Source organism: Bos indicus x Bos taurus, chromosome 11, assembly GCF_003369695.1.
Source record: "Bos indicus x Bos taurus breed Angus x Brahman F1 hybrid chromosome 11, Bos_hybrid_MaternalHap_v2.0, whole genome shotgun sequence".
Classification (NCBI taxonomy): Eukaryota; Metazoa; Chordata; class Mammalia; order Artiodactyla; family Bovidae; genus Bos; species Bos indicus x Bos taurus.
The window spans coordinates 46,394,643-46,405,035 of record NC_040086.1 but is presented as its reverse complement, the minus strand read 5'-3'; the positions used below and the strand labels follow the sequence as shown (position 1 = coordinate 46,405,035).

General features: G+C 44.4%; 1 protein-coding gene across 1 annotated transcript; it reads right to left on the bottom strand.

Moving 5' to 3' along the window:
- Positions 1–304: 304 nt before the first annotated feature.
- Positions 305–7,619, bottom strand: IL36B (interleukin 36 beta). Its single transcript, XM_027554400.1, has 5 exons — positions 7,429–7,619; positions 6,704–6,792; positions 6,073–6,180; positions 2,415–2,554; positions 305–568 (listed from the first exon to the last, which is right to left on the bottom strand). Exons 2-5 carry the CDS (start codon positions 6,717–6,719, stop codon positions 356–358), a joined length of 477 nt encoding a protein of 158 aa, XP_027410201.1. The 5' UTR covers positions 6,720–6,792; positions 7,429–7,619; the 3' UTR covers positions 305–355.
- Positions 7,620–10,393: the final 2,774 nt, after the last annotated feature.

The window sequence follows — 10,393 nt, the reverse complement described above, 5'->3', positions numbered from 1 at the left end:
GGTTCAGCGAATTTGCTGGCCAATGTGGGATATGCGGGTTCGATTCCCTGGAGGAGGAAATGCCAACCCACTCCAATATTTTGCCTGGGAAATCCCATGGACAGAGGAGCCTGGCAGGCTATAGTCCATGGGGTCACAAAAGAGTCGGACACAACTTAGTGACTAAACAACAGCAACACATTTAGAAGGTATCTAGTAGAGGAGGTGGTTTTGAGGTGGTGAGAATGAGGTAGGCTGTTGATGGGCATCCATGTATGGTGGTCTCTTAAGATGATCTGTTGTGTTTTCAAACAGAAGAACCTCTGACTGCTTGATCCTCTGAACTGGATTCAGCCACCCAGAGCCCAGACTGGATTTAGAGTCCACCCTCTAAGTAGTAATTCGTGCTTTGGACTGTGCCCCTCTCCTTGGTGAGGGTAACGGGGTGCCCTGCCTCAGAGGAGGTTGCAATGAACCAGCCAGGGTAGGAGACAGACTGAAAGACAACGGTGGAGCCTTCATCATTGCGGTAAAAGAGGAAGCACTTCTCTCCTTTGGGCTTATTGTAGAGATTCATGATACTTTCTTCCTGAAGGTACGAAAAAGGCTGGTTAGAGAGGATTTTGGGGAGGAGGGAGATAAACTAATTCAGCCCTGGCACTGTCCCCTTTCCACAAAGAGAGGGACAGCGGTAAGGGACACAGGCAGATGAGAGGGGGACGCCACAGGCAATCCACTGGTTCCCAGTTCTTGGCCCCACCCCAGAATCCCATCACAAGAGGTGCTTCTGATCCCTTGAACCAGAACTGCCTTCCTGAAAACAGAGGGAGTTGTAAACTCTTTCATGGACGCACTCATCGGATGGGTTCAGGCCAGTCTCATGAGGTTCCCCACCTCCAAGTGGGTTTATACATTACAGCTTCCATCAGAAGCAGAGGATTCATAACTACCTATCTGACTTTCAGAATGGGGACCATAAGCGTGTCATCCACCAAATCCAATTAACAATCTCCCCTCTGGTCTCCACTGCCATTCAGTAGCTTTACTTCAGAGGAAGCATCCCAGAGCCTCAGAGGATCTCTGGGAGATGATTAAAGAGGACTGAGAATGGCCATTCTGAAACATTTTCAAGGATGTATTCTCTGGCTTGCAGAGTAAGCTCTTTCAGTAAAATGAGTCTTACACCTTCCAAAGGTCCCTTGTGTTGACTTGGGAATCAAGTCAGCTTTTCTTCTTTATGGTGAATATGCAGGATTGCAAACCTGTTTCTCTTTGGTTTGTTTGTTTTCTTCTTTCTTTTTTATTTTCTAAATTATGAAAGGATGCGGGGAAGGCAATGGCACCCCACTCCAGTACTCTTGCCTGGAAAATCTCATGGACAGAGGAGCCTGGTGGGCTGCCATCTATGGGGTCACACAGAGTCGGACATGACTGAAGCGACTTAGCAGCAGCAGCAGCAGCATGAAAGGATGATAACATATTTACAGGAGACTTGGAAAATACAGAACAAAGTTACATATTATTCCACCATATGTTACAATTATTTTTCAGTTCAGTTCAGTTCAGTGGCTCAGTCGTGTCCGACTCTTTGCAACCTCATGAACCACAGCATGCCAGGCCTCCCTGTCCATCACCAACTCCCAGACTTTACCCAAACTCATGTCCATTGAGTCGGTGATGCCATCCAACCATCTCATTCTCTCTTGTCCCCTTCTCTTCCTGCCCTCAATCTTTCCCAGCATCAGGGTCTTTTCAAATGAGTCAGCTCTTTGCATCAGGTGGCCAAAGTATTGGAGTTTCAGCTTCAACATCAGTCCTTCCAATGAACACCCAGGACTGATCTCCTTTAGGATGGACTGGTTGGATCTCCTTGCAGTCCAAGGGACTCTCAAGAGTCTTCTCCAACACCACAGTTCAAAAGCATCAATTCTTGAGTGCTCAGCTTTCTTTATAGTCCAACTCTCACATCCATACATGACTACTGGAAAAACCATTAGCCTTGACTAGATGGACCTTTGTTGACAAAGTAATGTCTGGCTTTTTAATATTAAATTAAGATTTTTAGTTGGAATTTCAATATCAAACTCTCAAAAGTTATTAGAATGAATAGACAGAAAAATAGAAGCATATAGTATACCCAAAAAGCACTATGGACCAATTCAACATAATTAAGATTATACAATTTTCACACAGTGGCAGGATACAAATTCTATTCAAGTTCCCATAGACTATAAACCAGGAGACCCTGGACCATCCAGGGACATAAAACAAGGTGCAAAAATTTCATGGTCTAAAGATATTGAAATCATACAGAGTCTGTTCTTCTATTACTGTAGAATTATACAAACCTATTACTTATATTCAGTAACAGATTAAATGAAATTGAAAGTTCCTCTCATTAATGAACTTCTCTAATTAGCTGCACAACCACTCACCTTAAGCTGCAAAGTGGGATAGCCCTGGATTTCTGTACAGCAGAGACAGAGATTTTTGTCCTTGATTCCCAGGTAATGTGGAGTACCATTTCCTTCCTTATCGAATTCCATGTCTCTACATGCTATCAAGGAAAGAATGACTGGAAACACAGGGAAAATGGAAACAGGTGTCAGGCTCCAAGCAGTGAAAAGGCCATTCCTTCTGGTCTGACACTCACATCTAGGGGATAATGAGCAGCCAGGACACGCCCCCCTCACAAAGTCTTCTCCCACTAGCCATGTGTCAGAAACCCTTCATCAGTTGACTGAAATCCATTTCCTATTTCTTCCTTAATATCAGAGCCCCAGCTGTCACCAGGATATATTACTTCCCCAAAATAAAAATAAATTTCCCATCACACTTACAGCTAACTTTGACCATATGCTTAAGTTTTAACTCATGAGATAAGAGTGGAATGTTGTGTAGGATTTCTAAGAATGTTCTTCTTTAAAAGGAGTTCACTCAGTTGGAAGGAGCTTTCTTCTTATTCCCTGTCTTTATACCTAGATTGTGGTGACGGTGATCTTGAAGATGGTAAAGCAGAACCCTAGAATCCTTGGAATCTGGTGGCATTACAGAGGCACCTATGGGCCTTAGTCTGCCTTCTCAGGCTTCTTTTCCCTGAGAAAGAAAGGAATTTCTATCTTATTTAATTCCTGCTGGATGGTTTAGTCACCAAGTTATGTCTGACTCTCTTGCAATCTCATGGACTGCAGCCTGCCAGGCTCCTCTGTCCATGAGATTTTCCATGCAAGAATACTGGGAGTGGGTTGCCATGCCACCTCCAGGGGTTCTTCCTGACCCTGGGATCAAACCCACATCTCCTGCATTGGAAAGCAGATTCCTTACTACTGAGCCACCGAGGAAGCCCCTAATAAATTCCTAGTTGAGTGAATTTTCTGTCGCTATCAGTATAATTTAATTCTCAACTAATTTAGCAGATGATTCCCAGGAGCCTGCATGTTCTGCATCTATCCTTCTGGGTAGGGAGAAGGGAATTTATCCATTCAACATTCTTTGTTGAGTACCCACTCAAGGCTCTGGAGACTTAGCTGAGAACTAGAGACATTGTTATTGCCACCATGGAAAATGGAACTAAACCATGGAAACAGAGAAATGACCAGAACCACAAGTGGCAACACCTGTTTTGGGGAAACTGACAAAGGTCTGAGACAGTAGGAGAGAGACCAAGAAAGAGGAAGCGAAAAAGCAGAGTGAAGTTCAAGCCAAGAACTTAACACTAAGAGGAAGCCAGTAAATGAAGAAACAGGAATGTGGTGGTGGAGGGGTTTGGATGAAGAGTGTTGACAGGGAAAGGAAATGTTAAGACCCTTACATGGAAAGAAGCTCGGTAAGTTCCAGGCTCCAAAAATTAGATTGGTGTGCCTCAGATCTCCTCACTGCTCACTTTCCCCAAACTTCCACCCCCAAAACACAAATACTTGGAAACAATATTCTTCAATTAATGTGGTAAGAAGGTCACTGTTGATGGTTCGTGAAGATAGGATGCAAAGCTACACAAGTGAAGTGGGAGAGAGGGCAGTGAGGAAGTAATACAGTGTTCCAAGTGAAAGATGATATTAACTTAGAAATAAGGCTTATTTTGCACATAGACTCATCAGTCTCTGCTGGTGGATTAAATGGAGATCAAAGAAAAGAAGAAATAAGGATGCCTCCTGTATTTCTGGCTCCAGTGAACAGGGTGAAGAAGAAGATGGGGAAGACTGGGTCTGTAAACCGTTTTGAGAAGTCAGATCCACAGTTCCACTTTTGGAATAGATGTTAGAGATGTCTGCATGCTAAGTCACTTCAGTCGTGTCCGACTCTCTGTGACCCCCATGCACTGTAGCCCACCAGGGTCTTCTGTCCCAGGGATTCTTCAGACAAGAATACTGGTGTGGGTTGCCACGCCCTCCTCCAGGGGATCTTTCCAACCTAGGGATCGAACCCTCATCTCCTACATCTCCTTCAATGACAGGCGGGTTCTTTACCACTATTGTCACTGAGATGTCTGAGAGGACATCAAAAGGAAATGGGTTACAGAGACCTGTACATCAGCTCAGCAAACAGTTCAGGAAACATTCACTGAACATCCACCCTATGATAGTTGGAATTTAAAGGCCACTAGCTACTAGCCAAAATCTGTTTTTGTTTTGGCTCTGGACACAGAGTTAGACTACATTTCCCAGCATCCCTTGCAGTTAGCTACAAGTCATGTGACTCCATTTTAGCCAATGGTTATGAATGGGAATATTCCAGGCCATTTTCACGCTTGATCACAAAGCCCCTCTATACACACTCTTCTGCTCTCTATCATCTTCTGTCAGATGGAAACGAAAAAGGACATAGGTAAAATTTTCAGGGGAGACAGCTGGGTTGGAAGCATAAATGCCAGAATGAAGAGGCAACACGTCAATCCAAGAAACCAGCTCTGAGTCCCTTCAGAGTGGTGGGGTGATGGTTACAGATTGAGCTCTGAAAATTGCCAGCATTTGGCTATTTTACAGAGAAAGTGGAGTCAGAAGGTAGAGTGCAAAAGAAGAGCCAGTGAACCACATAGAACATTCTTACCAAAGGACGGAACAGAGAGTGTTCGAGAAAGAGTAATCAATTATGCTGACTGCCCCCGAGGAGAAGGAAATGGCAACCCAATCCAGTGTTCTTGCCTGGAGAATCCCAGGGACAGGGGAGCTTGGTGGGCTGCCGTCTATGGGGTCGCACAGAGTCGGACACGACTGAAGTGACTTAGCAGCAGCAGCCACTGAGGAACAAAAAGTGAGGACAGACAAATGAGTCTGGTGACTGGAAAGAGAAGCTAGAGATGAGTGGGCAAAGAACAATTCAAAAGTTTTATTGTTTGATGTAAGCATGGACATGTGGGGAAATGGAGACAAGCTGTGTACTTGACTATGACTGTACAGAGAACAGTATGTATATTACCACATAAGAAAATAGAACACTTGTAGAAATGAAATGTGCAAATCCAGAGGAGGTTTTTAGTATTAAGCCTGGGAATGTTCCATTAGTGCATGTCTAATCAGAGTTAGAAAGAAGACAAAGACAGAATAAGCAGGGGAAAGGGGAATGAAATCAAACATCAAAGGAACAAACAAGAAAGGAAAAGAAGCTGACTTGGATTGACTTTTTTTCCAGCTTTATTGAGGTATAATAGGCATGCAGTGGATTGATGGGAAGAAGGAATATTCCCCTATTATTAGAAAAGAGGACTCCAAATTTGAAAAATACAGGTATGGTAATGGAAAGATGAAACAGTTTAAATTTAAGGACAGAGGTAGCAATGGTTGAAATTTAGAAGAGAGAAATTCCAAGGAGAAGGTCAGCTGTTAATTGAATGAATAATCTCTTCTTAATCAAGGACATTTTCTTTTGGTAAGGAGAGCTCCAGATCCATCACACCCTCATTTCTGGGTACAGGTCTTCTTTCCTCATACCCTTTCCAGATAGTGTGAGGGAACCATCTTGCCCTTTCCTGCCTTTCTTGAGGACACTGAAGCTATCCCCAAGAATATGCTTCCCAAGCTCACACAAGCTTGGCCCCATCCCCAGTGGAGCTGATGTCCCTTTAAGGGCAGCACAATGGCTTTGATTGTCACTCACCAGGTTTAATGTTGTTGCTAGAAGGAACTGCTATTAATGAATTTCCTTTTACGACCCACACCATCTGCCGAGAATCACGAATGTGAAGGTAACTGGGATATTCTCGCACTGCCAGAAGACAGAAAATCACAAAATATACATGAGGTTATTGTAAATTTTAGGACTCCAATTGCAACTGGTAATAAAGGCCTTTGATTCCTAGGATTCCTAGGAGTAGATTTACTGCTCTGACAAAGAGTGGCTGTTGGAAAAAGGGAAGGGAAATAGGGCAGGAGCTGGTTTGTGAACCAACGCATCTGAAAGAAGCTACATGCACTCATAGTCCCAAGAGTCTTTCAAGATTCACCCTTTTTTCTAGGATTATCAGTGACTTGTCTTTTTGCTGATTGATAGTCTCTGGGTAGTAACAAAACAAAGTATATATAAATCAGTCATCAATACATTATTTCTTATTTACCCTCTTTATCAAAATAAATAAGTAGTTCTAGAACTCCTTATTTATTTTGAATGAATAATCTGGACTACAAGGGTTTCTTGTACTCTAAATTACAAAACAGAAACCCTTGTACTCCATTTCTTTGGGGAGACCAGATGGAAGTATTTCCAAGCTGGTTTGTGATTCACCACTTACACATAGGGCACGCCATGTTGGCTTCAGGGCTTTCTGTGAAGAGGACGAGGTAGACCAGATGGTGGAGAGGCTGTGGTCCAGCGGTTAGTCTTGTAGGGAAAGAGGGAAAGAAAATACGTTATCCATTTCTCTCCCTTCCCCTGGAATTCTGTATTAAAAAAAACTGTCCTGAGACCCTATCTTAGATGCACATTTGAGAGTAAGGATGGGAAAAGCATGTTCCAGGGCTGTAAAACCCAAGATGGAAGCTCCCATTACTGTCAGGGCTGAGTGGTCCTGGCTCTCCAGGCTGCAGTGACCCTGGGATGCCCTCTATCCATCACAGCTAGGATTGTTAGGAGATTTCAGTGCATCAGCTCAGGTACTAAGTCTCTGGATTTAGAGGAAGAAAGAGTACTTGCCTGTCTCCATTTAGCCACCAGCTATCCTGACTCCAAGCTTGAGCATCCTAAATAACCAGTAGCTACCCTGTTTTTCTGACTCACATCTTCCCCAACCCTTCATCCAAAGAGGCATCTCTGCACAAGGATGTCCACGGACCACATGAGGTATTTTGACTGTTAGGGGACATCTATCTCTGAGCTTCTGGTTAGGGAACCATGACAATTCCCCAAGAAGACCACAAACTCCCCACAATGAGAACCAATTGTTCACATCCTCCTCTGCCTCAGGATATGCAGTGCCTGAATCTATAGTCATCCCTAGAGAAAGAATAAACCCACTACCAGCAGCACTCTGGAAGCAGTCTCAGTTCCTCTGACACTGCGTGTCTTGGACCAAGGCTCCCAGAGGTTCCTCAAGGCTGGACACAGAGCAGTGAAGGAAGGTTTCCCATACACAGTTTCTACCTTTGTCCAAAGAGATGCTCTTGTCCTAGAGCCCAATCTTAAGGCTCCACCTGCCCCAAGTGCCCTGTAGAACTGTCCAGGACTTCCAGGCCTTTAAATGAGTGAGGAAGGAGGGTTATTTCCTGGCTCTGGGTGTGCCCACTTTGGCAATAAAACTGGTCCAAGACAGAGGTCTCATGAGGATTCAGCGAGTGACTGAGAGGCAACACAGGTGTGGCCAGGCTGGGGTCCTAGAGAAACCAGAGGAGAGTAAACGTCAGGAAACACTGATGAGGAAACACAGAAAAGGCCAGATGCTGAGTTAAGAAGGAGAACTTCCTTCTGGACTGCTTTGGAGGCAGAGGTGTGGCTCACTTGATTCACTGATGGTGTGAGCCATGGCCTCATTCATATCCTATTTGGGGCAATCCATAGTCCTCCTTTCAGAGTTTTGCATAACCAACATTGAGAGCTCATTCTGTATCTGATAGACATGTATCTGATGAATCTTTCATCCTCTAGGAGCCATTCATCTTTATTTCTTATGGAAGAAAACAGTCCCTGAGAAATGGCAAAACTTACCCAAAGTCATATAGCTGCTAAGAAATGTAGCTAAGTTAAAAATCAAGTCTTTCTGGGCTTCCCTGGTATCTCAGTGGTGAAAAATCCACCTGCCAATGCAGGAGACACGGGTTTGATCCCTGATCCAGTAAGATTCCATATGCCGTGGGGTAACTAAGCCGTGAGCCACAACTATTGAGCTTATGCTCTAGAGTCCAGGAATCACAACTACTGAGCCCACATGTCACAACTACTGAAGTCCATGTACTCTAGAGCCTGTGCTCCACAACAAAAGAGGCCACTGAAACAAGAAGCCTTTGTACCGCAATGAAGAGTAGCCCCCACTCACCGCAACTAGAGAAAAGCCTGCCCAGCACAAAGACCCAGCACAGCCAAAAATAAATAAACAAAAAAATTATTTTTTAAAAGTCAAACCTCTCTGTTCTTAACCACTATGTAGTGTGTTGCCTTTGGGTCATGATTTCCTGCACCCTGTGTTAACTGAGATACATAGGGAGCCTTGTGCTTGGTGGTGGATATTAAAAACTGCACTGTATCTAAGGAGACTCACTTAATAGGAGGAAATTTGGAGGTCTCCTGGCTTCCTGTCTCTGCTTCAGGAATCAGACAGCCTCAACATAGGTGGTGAAAGAGAACCATTACCCTTGAAACCCATATTGTTGGTCAGTCCTAGGTGGCGCTAGTGGTAAAGAACTTGTGTGCCATTGCAGGAGATGTGGGAGACCCTGGTTCAATCCCTCCAGCTGGAAGATCCCCTGGAGGAGGGCATGGCAACCCACTCCAGTATTCTTGCCTACAGTCCACAGGGTCACAAAGAGTTGACACAACTTAGCATGCAAACACGCAAGCCTAAAAGTAAAGAAGTATTCATTCCATGCCAAGATTTACTTCCACATTACTCACAACCACTAATCAGGGCTCTGTTCTCTGAAACCCACCACTGACTCTCTCCCATTGAGTACTGCAGTAGTCCCTAACTGGCCTCCCTGCTTCCGTTCTTACCTCCCTCAAGTTAAACTCCCGTCCAGCAGCAGTGAGCAGGATCAAAGATGTCAGTGTGATCCTATCACTGCCCTGCTCATAACTCTCCCATGGCTTCACAGCACACATAAACTTGCCATTGCTTATAAACTTGCCCTTGCTTGTCTCTCTGCACGTCTTCTATCCCTGCCCTTCCTACCCTCCCTGCTCTGGTGTCTTGCTGATTCTACACTCTGCCCCCAACAAACAGCTCATCTTCTCAGGGAGCCTCTCCTGTTTCTCTGCAGGAACTGGGCTTTCCCAGACCTTATAGGGTCCACCCCCTTACTTCCATGCATTTGCAAAAAAAAAAAAAACAAGCAGCCTCTAAATGATGTCTTCCCTGACTGCCCTGTCTCCAAGAGCCTGCACATTCATGCTCTGATTTCTAATTCTTCTCTATTATTTTCTTTATAATATGTATGTTGCCATCACCATGGATATTTATCTGTGTATGTACATATGTATATATGTATGTACATAGACACGTATGTATGTGTGTATTGTCCTCAGCACCAAAATGCCAGCTTCACGGGGCCAAGGAACTTGTCTGTCTTGTTAACTAGATCCTTAATGTCTGAAATAGTGTCTCACTTATTTTGGGAAATAGTAAAATTTATTAAATAAACAAAGGAATGAATGGAATATTCTATGAATAAGAGGAAGACTGGGAAGAGAGAAAGGGAGAGAGCTGCCTTGGAGGGGCATCTGTTGAGATGAGAGGCAAGTTCCTGCCCCCTCATGGAGAAGAGTCAGGGGTTGCTATCCCATAGCAGAAATAGACTACCCCAAGAGGATCTCTCAAACAGTAGAGGAGACTAGGAACTTCACCTTCAGCTGGATGACTGATATACCTGGAGATCCTCGGGCTCACCCTGGCTCCTCAGCCAAGACAGTGTAGGGAGGGAGTTCTTGGGAAGCCTTGTATGGGTTCCAGCCTTGAACCCAAGACACTGTACACCCCAGTTGGTCCAAGAGCATCCAGTTTATGCCCATTTTCCCAGGGTGATACTCGTTTGGGTTTTATTATTTTGGGTTTGGGGGTGTTTTTTTGCAGGGGGATATTTTTGTTTTGTTCTGGGTGGGGATTGTTTTTTGTTTTGTTTGTTGTTTGTTTTGTTTTGACTCTGCTGCATGGCTTGTGGGATCTTAGTTCCCCTAGACCAGGAGTCAAACCCAGGCTCTGGCAGTGAAAGCGCTAATCATTGGACAACCAGGGGATTCCTCCTGTGTAATTCTTAATAGAGCTCCTTTCACTCTC